This window comes from Brassica rapa, chromosome A03 (genome assembly GCF_000309985.2).
Source record: "Brassica rapa cultivar Chiifu-401-42 chromosome A03, CAAS_Brap_v3.01, whole genome shotgun sequence".
Lineage (NCBI taxonomy): Eukaryota > Viridiplantae > Streptophyta > Magnoliopsida > Brassicales > Brassicaceae > Brassica > Brassica rapa.
This window is the reverse complement of record NC_024797.2, coordinates 30,187,790-30,207,829: the sequence shown is the minus strand read 5'-3', so window position 1 is coordinate 30,207,829 and position 20,040 is coordinate 30,187,790. Positions and strand designations below refer to the sequence as shown.

The 20,040-nt window shown below is 34.8% G+C and overlaps 2 protein-coding genes and 2 long non-coding RNA genes across 8 annotated transcripts; 1 reads left to right on the top strand and 3 right to left on the bottom strand.

Moving 5' to 3' along the window:
- Nucleotides 1–715: 715 nt before the first annotated feature.
- LOC103862195 (TOM1-like protein 9) lies at nt 716–5,399 on the bottom strand. Of its 2 annotated transcripts, none has more exons than XM_009139893.3 (10): nt 5,090–5,399; nt 4,432–4,510; nt 4,241–4,339; nt 4,047–4,160; nt 3,656–3,816; nt 3,173–3,254; nt 2,947–3,032; nt 2,267–2,464; nt 1,744–2,180; nt 716–1,638 (listed from the first exon to the last, which is right to left on the bottom strand). In XM_009139893.3, exons 1-10 carry the CDS (start codon nt 5,188–5,190, stop codon nt 1,046–1,048), a joined length of 1,950 nt encoding a protein of 649 aa, XP_009138141.1. In that variant the 5' UTR covers nt 5,191–5,399; the 3' UTR covers nt 716–1,045. The 2 variants fall into 2 exon arrangements, with proteins under 2 accessions (XP_009138141.1, XP_009138142.1); XM_009139894.3 differs by having other exon boundaries at nt 716–1,635.
- Nucleotides 5,400–5,633: 234 nt separating this feature from the next.
- Nucleotides 5,634–8,219, top strand: LOC103862193. Of its 2 annotated transcripts, none has more exons than XR_631690.3 (2): nt 5,634–6,745; nt 7,149–8,219. It is a non-coding gene; the product is annotated as an uncharacterized LOC103862193 (long non-coding RNA). The 2 variants fall into 2 exon arrangements; XR_004456047.1 differs by having other exon boundaries at nt 6,283–6,717.
- Nucleotides 8,179–16,458, bottom strand: LOC103862194 (transcription factor MYB3R-1). Of its 3 annotated transcripts, none has more exons than XM_009139892.3 (12): nt 12,803–16,458; nt 12,610–12,705; nt 12,429–12,483; nt 12,225–12,282; nt 11,971–12,065; nt 11,757–11,860; nt 11,523–11,651; nt 9,902–11,432; nt 9,413–9,624; nt 9,205–9,319; nt 8,884–9,102; nt 8,179–8,510 (listed from the first exon to the last, which is right to left on the bottom strand). In XM_009139892.3, the coding sequence occupies exons 2-12, from the start codon at nt 12,660–12,662 to the stop codon at nt 8,391–8,393; spliced, it is 2,691 nt and encodes an 896-aa protein (XP_009138140.2). In that variant the 5' UTR covers nt 12,663–12,705; nt 12,803–16,458; the 3' UTR covers nt 8,179–8,390. The 3 variants fall into 3 exon arrangements, with proteins under 3 accessions (XP_009138140.2, XP_033142514.1, XP_009138139.2); XM_033286623.1 differs by having other exon boundaries at nt 12,610–12,699; nt 12,948–16,458; XM_009139891.3 differs by having other exon boundaries at nt 12,974–16,458.
- Nucleotides 16,459–17,565: 1,107 nt separating this feature from the next.
- Nucleotides 17,566–19,242, bottom strand: LOC103862192. The gene is made up of 2 exons (XR_004456046.1): nt 18,103–19,242; nt 17,566–18,003 (listed from the first exon to the last, which is right to left on the bottom strand). It is a non-coding gene; the product is annotated as an uncharacterized LOC103862192 (long non-coding RNA).
- Nucleotides 19,243–20,040: the final 798 nt, after the last annotated feature.

The window sequence follows — 20,040 nt, the reverse complement described above, 5'->3', positions numbered from 1 at the left end:
TATTATATTATTTTGAGATAAATTTGTTTAGAAACCTTTTTTCTTTAAAACAGTATATTCATTATTTTTTATTAATTAAAATTAAAAATCAAGTATATATATATATTCCTTTTTCAATTTTATGTAGTTAAAGAAAATCAAGTATATATATATACATTTCATATAAGTGTACACACAATTGTATTATTTGCTTTATTTCACAACGTAATTATTTTTATATTTTCTTAATATTTCATTATATTTTTTTTATATTTAGTAAAATTATATCTAAATTTTATAAAACTTATTTTATATACATCAAATATTACAATAAAAATAATGTGAATGTCGAATTTCAAAATTTTAATTAATATATACGGTAAAATCAATTATTTGTTTATTTTATAAAAATATATTCTAATATAAAAATCCAGATTTGTTTTTGGTAAATTAATAACTTATAAATTAATAAAATATCATAGTCTTAACATTATTGAGCTTTTGATTAAAATTTTACCGTATATTTGATTAAAAATTATATAAACAATAGATAATTCTTGTTTAAGTTGTGATCGAAAATTGCTCCGGTGTGGGTTCTAGCTGCATGTTCTGTGGGCTCTTGCCTCTGGGGATGTCTTTTATCTGCCAGCTTAGGTATGAACTACTGAAATTAGTTATGAATGAATGAATTTCAATTTGGAGAAGAAAAAAAAAACAACAGATAATTCATATGATATACGAAACTCTCAAATTCATGTTGAGCTTTATTGCCAATGGAAAGTTGGAAACAATCAAACAAATAATGTCTGAGAAAAAAACAAATGGATTAACAATGTCCTAGAAAATATAATCTCCGGACAAACAGTTCTCTACAACAAATATACAAATCCATTCCCAGTCATAATCACCAGCAAATTTATAAGCAAGGAACACGATAACATATATGTATGTATGCATCTCACAAGAGGGTCTAATCAATTGATCAAATCTTGAAAAACGAAGGAAAGAGAGTTAGCTGAGTAAAGAAACAGAGAGACGAATACTCATAAATCATGAGTAGAGATTTTCACATGGTACCAGCTCTTCCGGAGGTCGGTTTTGTACCAGGCTTGAATTTGGAGATGTCAACTAGATCCCCAAATAGCTTATCTTCTGGTTTATTCTTCGGTTTCATTGGAGGCAGATAAGACGATGATGCTGGTACCTGATGTGACGCCTGATCTCTGATGGACATGCCATGCATTTGCTGGTCCAGATATGGGCTGCTTCCTTGTTGATGTTGGTTATAACCGTATCCATATCCTCCTCCCATCTGGTTTCCATATGCCTGTTGCTGTTGTTGTTGTTGCTGTTGGGCATAGAACTGAGCCATCATCATCTGCTGCTGCTCTTGTTGTTGGGGTGGATAGCCTTGTCCTAGAGGCTGATTGGCTTGGTTTGGCATTGGCTGTTGCATGTACATGCCGGGTTGAGGCATTTGAGGATATGGACTGTTGTTGTTTTGGGGCATTTGAGAATATTGTTGAGCATGTGAGAAGCCAATTTGCGTTGGATGCGTTTGAGGAGCAAACGGACTTCCTGACTCTGCAGTGGGACTGAAGTCTTGATGCTGAGCTTCCCATGGGGGAGGTGGAAATGCCATACCTTCTTGGGCACCTTCTATGCATTACAAACAGAACAAATAAGGATTTACACTTAAGCTAATTCTCTCGAATCTAAAAGAGTGAAATAAGTTGAAGGCTATGATATAAAGACAGATATTACCATAAGATGGCTGTTGTGGTTGTTGCAACTGCTGTGCAGGCTGACTATTCCAGGGAGAAGAGGCCCCTTGTCCGTACGATGGCTGCTCAAACTGTGAACAACCCACTTGAGGAGAAAATCCATTGGGTTGTTGTAATCCAGCTTCTCCAGCTTGACTAGTTGGTTGAGGATTCATAGGGCTACTCGGGAGAGCTGAATTGCCAGTTGGTGCAGTTGCAGGGCTCGGACTATTGGTATTCTCTCCGAACATATCAATAAGGGCAAGTGCATTTTGATTTGATGCGACCGGGCTCGCTGGCTGAGGAGGTCCAACAGGAACAAGAGCAAGATCATCGCCACTGAGGAGGTCTATTTTCGAATTCGCTAAACCATTAGTTACAGGTGGTGCAGGCAGGGCCAACTGATTTAGAATCCCGTTACTAGTGCTTGGTGTAGCTCTGCAAAAATATTGGACATCGTACAAATCAGAAGCTATTTACTAAGACAAATTGTTTTAAACACGGCCAAGTGTGGTCTTACGTACCCGTTGGTTTGATTACTGCTGTCCCCAGTATCAATAAGTGGGGCATCAACATCTACAAGAGATTTTCCTGTCTCAGACTTGGGCTTCTCGATTTGAACAGAAGTTCCAGGAAGTCCAGAAGCGATTGCTTCATAACTGGTTAAGACCCGCTGCAAGTCGTCATTCAACGCCAGGCCTTGACTTAACAAAGACTCGTCCCTAGATAACAAAGTTGTGAGGTCAAGAAGATTACAAAGAAACCTAGGCTCTAAAGCATAAACGCAATTCTCATCAACTGGACTATTCCACGTGATACATTAGAAATGTGAAGTAAGTATTTCACGGTAAAAACTCAGGACAAGTGTGGATTTGAGATATTCTTATAAAAGTTCTCTCCCCTCTCTCTTATGTAAACCTAAACCCAAATAAACATGAATGCTTCCCCAGTCTCTCTATGCTTTTCGATATAGACACAGAACCTCACCAGCTATAACTCACGGTCAGAAATATTAAACTGAAGACTCAACGATGGTTGCTTTATTTACTTAAGTAGACCTAGAGTCTTTGGGTCTACAAACACTATCATCTCTGGTAATATGTATGCATATAAGAGATATCATCGCGTTCAAAGTAATATAACTGGTATGCAACAAGAACAAGAAAGGTATATGTAACTAGAGAGCAGGAGAAAGAGCTCTTACGAAGTTGAGTTGACTAAATGTACCACTCTTTGTTTGTATGTACGACACTGCTCCACTAGATCGACCATCACCTCCTGTTTAAGGTCCTGAAGAAATCCAAAATATAAGGATGATTATCCTGAGATAACTACGTAGAAAGCAAAAAATAATTAAATTCAAAATCACAATGTCCAATAACAATCCCGAAAACACGTAGTTATCTTTGTCTGCAGCTAAATCGTGTTACCTCCTTGTTCCCCGGCTCTAGTGCACTCAGCATTTCCGCAAGCACATCCATGAGACCTTTTGCATTTTGAATCTCCGACAAACTGACAAAGAATTTTGATATACAATAAGAATAAACATCGAGAAGAAACAGAGGCATGCTATTACGCCCTAAATAAAGAAGCAAACAGTCGCAAAGTCAACACTAGCAGACCCTAGCATACATTGCTTATAAGCCCTACAAGAAAAATTGACTACAAATGTGTTTAAGAAAAACTAAGATAAGTTACTTAGTCTTGATTCTAATCACGTCTAAACTTTTTCCCTATATCTAGACTTACAACTACGCTTGATTTTTCCTAATACGTTTCATTAGGAAAAACGTATCTTAAAACTTTTTGTCAGATAACTCCAGGACGTTGGGACTGGCCTAACAAAATCTTCCCTCGGTTTGTTTAAAAATTCCTCAACTTAAAATAGCAGAGTTGCAACAGATGATATTTACCTCAGTGTCGGAAAGTTTGGCTCTACCGAAGCTTCAGGCATATCATTGCTAGGTCCAGCATTACGAAGATTTGGAGGGTAAGACGTCAAAGGCTGTGTTTGTGGAGGTGTGAACACAGGTGCTGATCTCTCTGATCTCTGAGGGAACACAGCCCCAGCACGCTGAAAGAGACAGGAGTTAAAACTGGTGATTGGGAGATAGTAGTTGATAAATTTCTATCAGAACTCACAAAAGGATCTAAAACTGGTGATTAGGAGATAGTAGTAGACGAATTTCTATCAGAATTCACAAAAGTATCTAAAATAATTCATCATGAGAGACATATGGACATCCAGAATCAGAAGTAACACTTTACTGAAGAAAAGATATTGAACAATTTCACTGGACATACCAACAATTCCTGGTAGCCCGCGTAGTATTGTGGATATCTAGCCCTAGGGCCGCCAAAGGCCTCTTGCCATGTATCAATAAGGACCAGGATCTTCTCTTTGACATGGAAGTCCGGCTACATGCATCAATAGATACCTTGAATGAATTAGAGAAAGAGAGAGAGACAGATTTAAATCCATTTTGAAGAACCTTTACCTTTTTCTTAACTATCCGGACCATCTCATGAATAACACCCTTCTCAGCCACATGCATATGAACCATGTCACCACAGTTCTTCACTATCGTCTCAAGCAGCTTTAAACATAACAAACGCATTATGATAAGTTTTAATCATAAAACTACCATTAAGGAAAATAAAAAAAGGAGACAATAGTATTGGAACTCACTGTTAAGGCAAGAAGTTGAGTTTTTGGATTCCTGCTACCAATCCGTTTCTTGACGCCTTTCACAACATCTTTCGCTTGCCTTCAAAAACATCAACCAATTTCAGAACATTATGTAGGATCCATCAGGTCCGTTAAAATCAATTACGTAACCCTGAATAATGCTTCTTGCAATCAAAAAGCATATACAGAAAAAAAGTTCCCAACTTTTACAATAAGACCCTATAAGTGATTAATTATTAGGTTCCACAAAATCAGCCATATACAGACCAAGAAAGACTTGGTCCTCAACTGTTAACTATACAGACCAAACACTAACCATGTCGAATTTAATAGAGTTCAAATATGCACATTAACGGCTAATGAAATCATCTTTTTTTTTTTTGCTTTAAACCTTAACCAAAATCAGGCAGACAGTAAGTCAAAAGCATTCAAATTACTCAACGGAAACATGGAAGCTAATCTAATTCTCTGGCTTTATCTGCTTCTCAAGAACTATGAAATTCAATTTCAATCTTAGTGTCAACTATGATAACTGAACCAACAAAACAATCACAGATTCAAATCGATAATAAACAGTTTCAATACAAAAAGAAGCAAAAAAAGCAAATCAAAATTGGAGGGAGCATAGAGAGAGAGGCAAGCAAGCAAGCAAGCATACGCAGGATCGCTGTTGAGCATGTCACAGATCTCGAGGTTCATAGCCCAATCAGGTCCGATCAGCATCTCGCTCGTCGCTCTCTCCACCATAGCGTTCACCATCTTCTTCGCTTTGACCCCCCCCCCCCCAACAAAAACCTCAAACGAAAAGAGACGAATTCAATAACAAAGCTTTTATCAATCAGCAGAGCCGTAAGAAAGATCACGCACGAGATTACTCCGGCGAAGAATCTCTCTCTCTCTCAGGATTTCACGCCCCTCTCTCTCTCTCTCTCGAATTATTATTATTTTTTTAAATATTTTCCTGTTTTTTACGAAATTAGCCCAAAAAGGAAAAGAGGAAAAGACAAGACAATGGTTAGGTCTGCTATTCATCGGACCGTTGGTTTGACCGTCCAATTGAATCCGACGGCCACTATTCTATCCGAATTAATTTTTCACCTTTTTGAGAGCTAAAAATAAATGTTTTCAAATCCAATTATTCTGGTTTTAGAAAGCAATGAAACAAACATACTTTTTCGAACTAAAAAGATGAATTCATGTCTTTGAGTGTTGATTGGTAGTTTACACACACTTTGTATGGTGGGAATGGGACTCTTAAATACAGATACTTTTTTATTTTTTTTAATAATAAATAATAACAGTGTTAATGTATAGTGGGTTAATCAGATTCAGGACTCTAAAGCTAAGCATTTATCTATGGTTGGTCTGGTCCAATGCTTAACTTGTTTATCGTTACTAGAAAGAAGCTAGTGGACAGCTTTATTATCAACACATGATACCATGAGGGAACCAAACCTTTTGATAATTTTATGTTAAAATTAATTTGCAATAATTTGCCTTCCCCTATTTATCTATTTTTTATTATCATTTTCCTTAGACTCCGAATGGTGATTACAGTGCAGGACAAGCGTTTCAATTGTGGTACGGTTTTAACAGTTATAAAAATGTATAAATATATATTATATGTAGAGATTTTTGTTATTGTTAACTGCGGAGCGAGGCGGGACAATGGTCACCATTCGAAGCCTTAGTTTAAAATTAGTTTCTTTCACATTTTTGTAATTATCCCATATAGAAAATCCACAACAATTAGTTGTTTTGTTACCATTCTCAGGGGAAATTGGTTAACTGACACAAAGATTTGGGGTCTATCTGTAATTAATGAGTTTCCATGGGGTCTATTCGTAATTATTTCCATCACCTTCTTCCTCATTTCTCAAACTCCATGCTCCGTTCCATTGATTCTTCTTCAAAAAGCTTTGAGACTCAGGGCTCCTGATGAAACCCCAACAAGAAAAATCTTACCTTTATCTTAAATTCTTCAATGGCGATCATTGGAGACGCGTTGCCGAAGCATGAGTACGCGAGCCTCAGGGAGGAAGATAGAGCTTTGATTAAGCTTCAGAGGCCGTTACTAATGTCCACATTGGGTTTCATTTGCTGTGTCATCTTCACTTGCACGGTCGTCAGCTCGAGAATTGTGTTTTCTTCAAATGTTCTGCGGCGACGTGAAGCTATAGCCTTTGAATGTGTATGGCAACGCTAATGAATCTGATATATTTCCAGGTGCTTTTTACTTGACGGATCAAGAGACTGTTGTTGATTTCTACTGGATGGTTGTAGCAGGTGAGTGTCAGTCTCTAGCTTCTACTAGGTGAGTGTTAGTCTCTAGAACTGAGCATTGATGTGTCCTCTTAGTTCTTGAATGATTGTTGTTAGGTTTGGTTATAACCCTTAGTTCTGACTCTCTAAGTTCTGACTCTCTAAGTTATAAAGGTTCTTACTTTTCAGTTAAATGATAGGAGATTTATCAAAGTGAACCAACTTTGCTGTTTGATTGTTACATCATGTTGTCAAATAAATTGAATTGAGTCCTATCTATTATCTCTTTCCCTTCACTCCTTCCTTCAAGAAGTGGCTCTAACAATATGGAAACGTTTGTGAAGTATTTTACTATCTTACTGTTTGTCCTTTGTGTTGTCTTTTGTCAATTTTTTTCATAAAGGTGTTGTGTGTCTTCTTCTTAGTTTCCTCGTTATTTTGTGGCAATACTACAGGAATTTTTGTGGCGTATTCCGCTCCTCACCGACATGGGTTTCTAAAAGTTGTTGAAAATAGCTACTGTACTCTCTTCTCTCGCTCTTTATTTCAGCGTTCCATATATGTGTCTTCCATCCGTGAGTGCCATAGATTCATTCCTTTTCAGTACCAAACCTTTTCTTGTACACTTTATGGTATGTAGAATCCTGTTTCATCTGCTATTAGTTATGATGTTTCCACCTTTGAGACTCTGGGATCATCAGAGTTTCTTATCACTAAGCTTTGGATCTTAAATTGGCTATTGATCTTCTTGATCCTGCCTCTGGTAAATTCACAGGTGGGGTTCGTTGCCTGTCAATTCTGAATGTTGTGTTTGCTATCATTCTACGGTCTCCTAGCTATATTTCTCGGCTCAAGCCTCCTGACACTAGGAAGCAGCTGTTCTGTACTATTGTTTTGGTGCTACGAGGTATCTTCATGGGGTTTGGTAGTCTTGTATGCTGGAACTGCTTTCTTCCTTAGGAGAAGAGCTGCTTTAACTAATGACGAAGGGGAGTTTGGGAACAGAAACCATCAGGGCTTGGAGATGCTTGAAGCTAATCCTTTGGAATTCACACCAGATGTCGAAAGAAAGCATGGATGGATCCATCTTTGTTATCATCTGATGAAGAAGACGAACCTTAGTATTACAATGAAGTTCCCTCAAGATCATGATTCTTGAGAAGAAGCATTTGGTATGATGGTAACAAAGACAAATAGTCACCTCAAGAGATGGTTTCTTCAGAGACTGAGCTCACCAAATTGTTGCCTTGGACTGATCATGAGATGATTGTGGATCCAGAAGATAAATCAGAGCAAGTAGGCAGTAGGAGTGTTGAGGTTGTAGATATACATACAGTGTATCATCAAAACTGGGTTTGGTTCTGTCTTTTGGTCAGTCCACCGTCTGTTTTGATCGTTTACATTGGTTTCGGAATCTTGAAGTTGGAGTGCAGACCTAAATATACATTTTGACCTGACGTTCAACAGTGTTTGAAACTCATACAATGTAAAAGTTAATTTATTAAGAATAAATATCTTTTTCGCTATTTAATCAAGTGTATCATGTCCAGAGTTGCAAGATCTACACACATTACAAAGAAGAAAATTTTTAATGAGGAGATTAAAATAAGACATACAGTACATATATGGGATGATCAAAAAAATTGAAGGGGAGAATGAATGTCCCTTCAGAGATCTATCAACAAAAGCAGCCTTTTCTATCTGCAACTCTTCAGAAGGTAAGATGATGGGCTCGAGTAGCCGCCTGGAGAAGCCGAGGATACCTTTGCTTTCCCCGGTGTTCCACAATCGCTGAAGTCCAAGGCACGACGCTCCACCTGCATTCCCTCACAGAATTGGTTCAGAGCAAGTCAACTTCCTAACTCAAACTGCTAAACCTCCTATCTCAACCAGTCAAGATTCAATTTCAACATTAAGTTAGACTAAGAACAGAAGTAAGACTTGACAAAGTTTCCTTGTAACTAGCCTAGTGGTTGAGCAGTGAATTGTAGCATTGTCAGCAACATATTTTACAGGTAGTTGAGAGCTAAAGGGTTTTTGCCTAGGGTCTTGGTTTGTGCAATGGTCGAGAGTTTGGAGACTCCTCCATGGTGTGATTCTTTGGTGAATTGAATAAAAGAGTTCATAGAGGTTCCAAACTTATTAAGAATTTGTAAGGAAATATTATGTTGCGATAGTTGAAGATGTTACCTGGGAACGGTTTTCCAGTTGATCGTGAGGCCAAAGCTGATTTTCTTTCCCTTGAATAGACTTGTTCATCTGTCTCTTCTTGAGTATTGTTTCAGGTGTGTCATTACCCAAGACTTCCAAAGCATCTGCATATGCCGTAGCTGTGTGTTCACTCAAGTGTTTCATCAGTCCTATGGCATCATAGCTTCTATCTCCGGGACTCATAAAGCACCCAATATCCTGAAAATAAAGAAAAAACAACAAAGAATATTTGTCCATCAGCAAGGGCTTCAGTAGTATCTAGAAACTAGTCTCATTCATAGTCACTCAATCTCCCATTACCTCAAATGTAATGTCTGAAGGTAACTTTGGGCTTTGCAAGAAAGAACCAAAGAGTAAAGGGGATTTCCATGGTGATGGGGTATCAAGGAGTTTTTTGAACGGAGTTCCATCAAATCTAGAAAGAGTGGAACCAAGACAACTTAGAATAATACTTTCCAGCAAATATATGAATCAACCGAAAAATCAGGTGAGGAAAGGTAAAACTTACATGCTACAGTTTTCAATAATATCAAAACTACTCTCTGCAGTGTTGGTTTTGTTTCCTGCGATTGTTGATAAAGGAATAGAGTCTACAGTGAATGGAGGTTCTGACGCAGTTGTATTCACTTTGTTATCTGGTCTCGATCCACTTTTATCAGGAGAACTCAGTTGCATCTCAACATCATTACAGTAAACCAAACTTCTACGAGTTTCTTGGTCCTGGTGCAGAGGAAAGCAACAGATTTAGAGATTAAAGCTTGTAAGGTTAAATTATTGGAGAACTAGCACCAGTGATAAGACTATGCTCCTTGACAAAGACATCTCAAATAACTAGATGCAATGTTCTTGAACAAACTAGAATGGCACGTTCTAACAAAAAGAGATATCAATGAACTAGAGTGATGTGTTAAGCAACGAGAAGTTCACTAGTAAACTCAATATATGTATACCAGACAGTGCACATTAAAGCATGTAGAGTAAAAAAAGACGGACTTACAATTGTAGCTGAAGTCACTCCTCCTGACTCCAAGGTTTCATTTTTGTTGTCAGGACGTTCCGACAAAATAGAGGAATTGCAATGATTAAGCATAACATCTAAGCGTGAAAAGTCTTTAGCCAAGGAGGAAGCCTCAGCACTTTTCAGCATTTTTTCTTTTCTCCTATCAAGCACAGGTGACATCAAGTCCCGATGCTGCCGCTTCTTCAAGATGGATGGTGTACCACTGAAACTTTTGGCAGCATCTTTAAGCATGACATCAGGGCTCTTATTACGACACGGTGAATCCCATAGCCTTAACGGAGTTGTACAATTCATCATCAACTGGCGGATACCAAAGGGACTGTACTCTTGCCTTAAGTCACTATTTGAAGGTACAAGATCACAGCTGAAGAAAGGAATATCTGCACTTGGGAACCGTGGAGGTTCATAACAAAGAGATCCTTTGTCTTTTTCAGCTGGCTTGTCGTCAATAGGAAAAGAAATCTTATTCACTCTAGCAGGAGAAGTAAAATTATTCAGGGGTACTAGCTTCAATGAATCCTTGGGAATATAAGACGGCTCCTGCTGGTCTGGGATACCTTCATTATCATCATTTCCATGGGAAGTTACATGTCCATCAGTGTCGATGAAACTATCATTTGTGTCCACTTTATGTTCTAATGCAGTAGCTTCAAGAAGGTGACAATCTTGAACAGAATCCTTACAATTTGAAGGATGCCAGGATAAAGCTGGAATGTTTTCAGTTTCAGAAGCTGGTATAAATCCTTTGCCCTTTTGAGGATCAACCAAGTTCTGCCCTTGCGCATTAGAAGCTACACCGCTATCTTCCGTAGTATTTGTGAAAAGAACCCTACAGCACTCCTCGTCCGTGATCAAAGTTTGAGGCTGTGGATGCATATCTGTGTCCGAGTTTGGCATAGAAGGTTGATCAGTTAATCTGACTGAATTTTGAAAAGCTTGGCATGCTTCATTTTTTTCATCTCCCAATAACTGAGGACAGTCTAGATCACGGTCCTGTTTATCATTATTACATACAGCCTGCAAGTGATCCTCTGTAGCTGCGGTAGTTCTAGCCTCTGTCAAACAATTACGATTCTGATACTCCTTTGAGGATTCTGCTTCACAAGAAATTTTAGGGACAACAATTTTTACATCTTCAAAGGAAGGGTAGTACGATTCTGCATGAGATGGAGAGTTTGAGATCTGCTGCTCTGTTCCTGAGGGCAATTCAGGAATGTAGAATTCTTCGTTTGCAGGTTTAGCCTCATCTAATAAATCATTGGTCGACTGTGAACAGCTGAAAACAGTTGAAGCCTGGCTGCATTCTGATTCTTCAGCATCAGCCCCTGGCCTGAAATTACCTTCATCTCCACTGCTGTGCATCCACGAGGAAGATGAAGCTATGGAATTGGTCTGGATGGGAATGAGTGGCGAGCTTTGACTCTGATCCAAAAGACCTGATGCGTAGTAGGAATCCAGTTTCTTCTTAACTGAGCTGTTCCAGTGATTTTTTATTGAATTGTCTGACCTATGGAAAGATAAGAGACCACCAATCTTCAGGACACAGGTCAGCAAATACTGTCATATCACTACAAATGGAAGAGACATATTATATTACCTTCCTGGCAAAAATTTAGTAAGCTCTGCCCATTTATTCCCATAAATTTGATGTGCACGAATAAGAGTCAGTTCCTCTTCCTGGGTCCATGCATTTTTATTAATGCCAGGGTTAAGATGGTTATGCCACCTACATCAACCACAACAATGTTCATGTGTAACCAAGCACCATACAAAATAAAAAAGTCTAGTTGAAAATGTCACTGCAAAAGAAGTGGAGATTATGTGTATATACCTTTCCCTACATTGCTTTCCTATGCGCCCAGGTAATTGCTGAGAAATAGTAGACCATTTCTTTGGCCCATATTTTTCCACCAGAGCAATTATTGTGTCATCCTCCTTTGAAAAACAAAAATGTCATGAAACACATTCCAGATATTAACATGTACGACACTGAAATGAACCACCACAGGGAGCAAAGTTGAGTAAAGCATATATAACGCAATCACCTCTTTTGACCACGGCCCTTTCACAAGCTCTGGGTTCAGGACCTTTTGCCATCTGTGAAGACACTGGACATCAGTCCGATCTTTAAAACATTCAGCTGAAAAAGGTGAAACAAATAAAAATCACACATTGCTTTCACCATCTTAATCAAAGACTACAAATAAACACGGCAGCTAAATATTGAGATATGATTTTTAAGTCCATGATAAAACGAAACTAGGACAAGAATGAATCAGGATTTGGTAACTTGACTTACCAATCTTCTTCCAGTTCTTTCCTTGAAAACGCTCAACAGCTTTGCACAAGACTTCGTCCTGGTCCAGGGAAAACAGGATTAATGTAACAGAAAAGTTCATAGAGATAAATGTTGAGGATAGCTAATGCCAACTAAATGTGCGAGGATACATCTCTGATTGAAAATCCACAATAAATGAAGAATCAGATAGACAAAGGAACTCACCTCTTCGGCGGTCCATTGTCCTTTGGTGGATCGTCTTGCAGGACCACATGGCCTCCTATGAAAGTGTTCAACACATCACACACAAAGAGACTTGCAAAATTAACCTGAGAATATCTTTGTTGAATGCGAGCAATTCAACCTCAACAATGGAAAAAATAAAGGACAGAAGAAAAAGCAATACCCGTGACTCCCCTTCTTGCTTCCTTCTTGTGGAATAGTGGGGGCTTTCTTCATTCTTAGCAAGAGAAACAATACAACACACCCCAAAGCCTACGATCTGAAACAAAAAGCAAAACATAAATTTAAACACAGTCGGACTAAGAGTCAGCATGAGCTTACAGATACAATACTTAGCGAAAAGTGTAAACACTCACAGAAACTAAAATTCAAAAACGCCGAATAAATTCAACAAATTGAGACTGAAGAAGGCAGAAATTAACTTCAGGTGATGAGCTTGGGTCCAAACACACAACAAAGCTTCGAACTTTTTCTAAACAAAATCAAAGAGAAGTTGGAAAGAGTAGATTTTGATCTTCAGAAGAGACCTTAAGAAGAGGGAGACACGATGCTCATCCGAATCAATCCACAATAAGGCTCAGAGTAGAAGCAGCAGATCCACTAAATCCAGAATATAATCCAGACGAAGACGAAGAAGAAGAACACAAATCGATTATAAAGAGGACAAGAGAGAGAGAGAGAGAGAGAGAGAGAGAGAGAGAGAGAGAGAGAGAGAGAGAATTTGAATTGAGATCGATCGTAAGAGGAAGATAGATGATCTGAGCCGTTGATTTTATCTTGTCTCCCATTAAAGTTCCACGCCTATTTTATTTTCGAGACTGGCGTTAAACAGCTATCCTCTTCCTCCTCTCATTTCAAAATATGCAGAATATAAACCCTAACAACTATATGTGGTGGACTAAGGGTTCAAATGGTAACGGCAGATTTGATAACACAAGCGGGACGGAATTTAAGTGCAGTACGGTGCAACCGCAGTTCATGCTGTTTTGGAATAAGAGCGGTTTTGATTGAAAAAGTAGTGCGGTTTTGATAGAAAAGTAGTGCGATTTTGATAGAAAATAATATAAAAAATATACTAATATAATTAAAACAATTTTGTGTTTAGTGATTGTGTTATAATATTTTATATATATTCAAATCCTAAATATTAAAATTTATTTGAAATTTTTGTTTTAACTTATAACTCCAAATATTATAGTTTCTATTTTAATAATATGTTTTTGACTAAAAGTAATTATTGTAGTTTAGAAAAAATGATTGTAAGCTTTTTCTTCTAAAAAGTCAAATTTAGAAAATTATTTGTGAGAACGATTTGAAACTTAAATTAAATAAAATATCTATCATACAAATATTTTTAATATATAAAATGTTAAAATGAGACCTAATAAAATGAATCCAAAAATACATAAGGGATACCCAAACGCTTATGTCTGACTTTCAATTAGGTTCAAAGTATTTTTGATATGTTACATTATTGTAAACTGATGCAGTTGAGTTTTTAATTCATTCTAATCATTAATTTATATAATTTTATTGCATATTTAATTATTTATTATTAGATAAATAAATAAAATAAAGTGGAAGTGCGTTTTTCCATTGAACCGCTACTTAAGGTGTTTACAAATTTCAAGTGCGGTCCATTAATTATAAGACCATTTTCCATCAGTTACTGTATAGGTGCGGTTTTACTTTTTTATTTACCAAAACCGCAAGGTTTTTAACTGGTTTTGTGATTGGTGATTTTACTGCAGACTTGACAAAACCGCTTCAAATACCGCACTCGGACTTTTACCAATCACTACCTAAGTCAAACTAAAATTTTAATTAAAGGAAACATCTCAAGTAATCAGTGATGTTGGAGGAACAATTTCTGTAATTAATAGTACCTGTTTTTGGTTTCTAAATATCTTTTGTAGATAAAACTTTCCCAAAATAACAAAACTTGAAAAATAGCAACTACTAAAAAAAAAATAGTATAGATTGTACCGATTAAACAATATTTTCTATTTTAGACACTATATGTTTATCAATAATTGATTGATTGATTAATAGCAAAATCATTATTTGGCAAAATATGAGAAAATATTAGCAAAAAATAATAAATAGTAAATAATATATATAGTGTTTGATTTGCTGATTTGAGAAGTGAATTAGCTTGAGATTAGCAAAATCCCTTTTATATTATTTAAGGAGCATTATTAGTATTTAATCTTTACTTCATATGTTATTAACAAGAATGTCATTTCCTACGTATCAATACCACAATCAATTTCACACCATATATTTAAAGACCCTCTTCTTACTAGATTAATTATATATACTGCCATTGTTCATTTAATTGTCACTTAAAATTATATATTATATGCTTTCTAAATTGCCGGATCTCCTCCTTAGCATCTGTCTCATACCGGTTAAATTATTTCCATTCACGTAACATGTTTATCATATTCTCAAAAGAATACGATTTATGATAGACCAATTTTCAGTATAATGATAAAAGCATTATTCTCTCAGCACGAGGAGCTCCCCAACTCCTTTTCTACTATATGATCATTTTTACATAAAATCGTATTAGCATATTATATTGTCCATTTGTTGATCGTTATCAAAACATAACAAGTATTGATTATAATAAACTGAGAGAAACAATAATATGGACGGCATATTGTAACTATTTATTGTAATTCAAAAAGAACGACAAACGGAATAATAGTTATTATTCACGTATAGAATGTAATTTAGTGTGTGTTCTATAAAAGTTTATTCTCTTTTTGTTTCAAAAAATTAAGCACTTTGTTTCCTATAATTACTCTGTGATTATCAATCAGGCCTTTATGATTGATTTCATTGCTATGAATACAAACTTAGAAGATATTAATTTTGTTTCCTAATCTCCTTTATTTTTGTATATTTATTTCCATACTCAATCACACAATCTTGCCTGACAAGTTCAATCTATAAAATATTGTGTAGTTAGTGCAAGATCAAAGCAAAATTAATTATTTTGCGGGTCTATGGATTTTATTTCGCTACGAATTGTCCCAATGTGGTATAATTGATTGATCACTAATTACATTATTCACCTTCTGTTTTCGCCACTCCCGATAATTGAGTTGCCTAGGTTTCTTTACTATATATATAGCTCTGATGGGAACCAAAGAAATCTTTCAGCCTTTAACGTCTATACATTATATAATTTCAAATGGCCGGTCTTGATTTTGTTTCTGATTTGAAGACTTTCAAATCTACATAGAACGTAAGGGTGAAAGTTGTGCTTCTGTGGAAAGCGGATATACTTGACAATTTACTGCCGATTAATCTAATTGGGGAATATGTAATGTATTATACTAATTTAAAATAAAAATCGTGTTGGAGCTTATATCCCCTTAATATTTTGCTTGATATTATTTTTTTATCATGATAAGAAAAATTGAAGAACGTGACTAACATTAAAGAGTTTTCAAAAATCATTTTCAAACCCAATGATGTTCCATAAATCAATGTTTTCAGAAAGAGGTAAATCATTTTCTTTAGTAGAAAAGAGTAAATAAGTGTTTTGTTTGGTAAACTTATTCTTTATTATTTCTCTCTATAGGATTGCAAACGAGGAGTTTTGAAGACAATTTCACATCATTTGGTGTTTTATTTTTCTATTACCTATGTTTCTTTAATTATTATAATCATAATTTTATTAGGAAAACAATAATTATGTTGCCTATGTTTTGTTTTATCTTAAATTCAAAATAAATTTATATAAGTCTTTGCTTACTCTTATAGATGTTTTTTCCATAAAATATACTTCAATTGAATCTAACCGATTATACAAATTAAAAAAAAACTTACGTTATATAAACCTGCACATTTTCGTAAGATATTTCATTATATCCAATATTTGTGACTTTAGACTTTCTAATACCTATATATTAAAATTAATAATTTTTTTTAGTCACTCACTCCGCGCAGGGTGCGGATTATCACCTAGTAGTAAATATTAGCAAATATATATATATATATATATATATATAGTATTAGCAAATCAATATTATTTAAAAAATGAATTTTCTGATTTGTCATACTTTCCATAATTTTAGATTTAATCATATTTTATTTTCAATTATAATTTTAATAATAAATATTTTTATGATTTAGTTGATAATTTATCATTATCTTGAGATTAATTAAAAAAATTAATGATGATATTATGGTTAAATTTATATGAGAGAGAGAGGAAAAAAACAAAGTAAATATGAGTAACAAACCAGAGAGAGAGAGAGACCGAGAGCTTACTATGCTATTAAGCTTACTTTGTTTCTGCTTAATAATTTTTGATCGAGTTTTATTTTTTTCTCTATAATTCTTACGAGACCACATAAATCACAAAATCATATTTTATAGTGCCAGAGTACCTTCGCCCAATTATGCAATGGGTAATAGTATAGTTGCTGAAGAACCTCGCCAAGATCGCGGAAGGAGCGTCGCATCTAGCCGACTGGCTCGCGACGCTCGAGTTCTTCTTTGCAATGTACCATGTCATCACAGTCCTGAAATTGACGAAGAGGCTGAACGATTTCGGCGCCTTTGATGGATTAATTTCCATAACCATCGCTTTCAGCGAGGAGGTGGTCCAGAACCCTTGGACCAAAATTTTGTTAACCATCCTCTTCGCTCTATTCATGGCCATGAGGGAGCAGAGAGCTAAGCTCCAAAGGAACCAAACAGCTCCTGACGTCGCAACCTCAACGATAACGTGGATCCTTAACAACAACCGAAGCGCACCCAGGCTTCCCGATCATTGTACTCTCATTTCAGTCGACTACGCCTCCTTTCCGCAGCTTCTGCTTCTCTCGCCGCCGGCTCCACCGCACAATGTCGCTCCTCCACCGATGAATCTGTTGGGGATACTGAAGTTTTATTGATGTCTACTTTCTACTTTATTTATGTCTACTTTCCATAGGTCATCAAAAATAAATTCAACCTTTTTTTATTAAGATATATCAAGGATACATACAAAATTGTGGATTACTGTTACATAATCACCAACGATCTTGCATAAAAATAATAAAATATGCACATTTTAAATTTCTATATGATGGAGTATGATAAGTTTGTTTGTCAAAAATAAAACAAAAGTATTAATTTCATAGATGGGGAATAGACCCATTTTAGTTATACAACATTTGCTTTTTTTTATGGAAATAGAATGAAATACACACAATTGATTTTTAATTATGTTATTGAGCTAATTCTTGAATGTCTTGTCATCCACAGTTCCACACGTTTTCGGCAATCTTCTTTTTTTCTACTAAAATCCAGAAATTATATATATTGTACCTAGGGTTTGACAAAAAATATATATATATATATATATATATATATATATATATATATATATATATATATATATATATATATATATTGTACCTAGGAAACTGTAGGCCGCGTTTTAGAACCTGGACTAAAATACCTCTTCTAACCATTGATATTAACCTCTTTCTCTCAGCATCACTTATCATCTTCATGTTCCTCAATGGTAAGATGACATAGTCTTTATTTTACCCTACAGTCATAATAAATCAAAGCTTACAGTTGAAAAAAACCTTTAAACACTGAAGTTTTCCATGGTTAACTGAAAGAAAAAAAAAGTCAAAATACTCACATTCATATTTCAAAATGAGTTAAGGTCTGTATGATGTCTTATATGATTATATATCCATATAAGCAGCGAGATCCCCTTGTTATCTTAAGAATAAGCCAATGGAAAAAACAAAAAGCTAAAGTTTGTAAAATAATTAATCCTCTTTTTGTAAATAAAAACAAAAGAATAATCTAACTCAAAAATTATTATAAAATAGAATCGTATGTACCAACTATTACCTCATTTATCGACGATGCTTTAATTTTCATTTCTTTTCTGAAGAACTAAGCTCTAAAATAGGAGGACCTCAACTGCCATCTTCAAAATAAATCATGCAAAAAATGAATATCAGGTAAAGAAGAGAATATATCATCTGAATTAAAAAAAATACTCTTTTAGTCAAAAAAAAGTTGTCATAAACCTGTATATTTTTTCTTTTACTACACTCCAAAACACAGAAAAGCAAATTGATGAAGAAGAAGAAATCATAGACAAAAATAGTGGGAGAAAAAAATAAAAGAAACAAATTAGTTGCCAAAAGTTACGTAGAAAATGAAACCATTTGGAAGTTGCAAATGCTATGGTTCAACAATGAACGCGGTGGAAGTGATTGAGAAAACTTAGGAGTTAAAAGGTAGGAAGAGATTTTGCAGTTACATTATTTATTTATTTATTTTAAACTACGTAAGAACGGAACTTGTTTTCTCCTTGAAAATTTATATAAAAAATTACAAAATAGTATAGATTGTACCGATTAAACAATATTTTCTATTTTCAACACTAAATGTTTATCAATAATTGATTGATTGATTAATAGTCAAATCAGTATTTGGCAAATATGAGCAAAAATATTTGCAAAAAATAATAAATAGTAAATAATATATATAGTGTTAATTTGCTGATTTGAGAAGTGAATTTGCTTAAAATTAGCAAAATGGTAAATATTAGCAGAATATATATAATATTAGCAAATCAATATTATTTAAAAAGTGAATTCGCTGATTTGACATACTTTTCATAATTTTAAGTTTAATTATATTTTATTTTCAATTATAGTTAGTAATAAATATTTTTGTAATTTAGCTAATAATTTATTATAATATTAAAATTAATTAAAAAGAATTAACGATAATATTATGGTTAAATTTATATTATATTTTACTTTAGTAATATTTATAAGAGAGAGAAAAAAACAGAGAAAATATGAGCAACAAAACAGAGAGAGAGAGAGAGAGAGAGAGAGAGAGAGAGAGAGAGAGAGAGAGAGAGAGAGAGAGAGAGAGAGAGAGAGAGAGAGAGAGAGAGAGAGAAACAGAGTGTAGAGAGATAAACAGAAAAAAGATGAAAAGTTTAGAATCAGAGATAAACAGAGTGTAGAGAGAGAGAGCTTACGCCTAACACCATCTCCCAAAGTGACATCTCTGCACCATCAACGATCTGTAAAAAAGAAACAGAGTAAATGTTAGAATCATAGATAAAATAAACAGAGTAAAATTGTAGAGAGAGAGAGAGAGAGAGAGTTAGTATTTTTTGCTTATATTTTGCTTATACAACAATACACATCATGCTAATAATAGAATAAGAAAAAGATAATTAGTGTTTTTTGCTTATACAACGATACACATCATATTAATTAATACTAGGGTCGGCCCGGGCTACGCCCGGGTTTTTTGTTTTAATTTTAATTTTGATTATATATTTAGTACGTTTATTTAATATATAAATTTTAAAATTTATTATAAGAATATAAATAGCTATAGACAAATATAAAATATATAATTTTAAATCATTCATTGCTTTTTGCTTACACAATTTAAAAATTTTAGTATCCAATTATTTTTATTGGAAATTATATATAAGGTGAAGAGCAGAATGAAAAAAAAATGAATTAAATTCTAATTATAGTATTTAATTGGTTAAATTGTAGACATGTGTTATTTCACTTAAAATAAAAAAGGT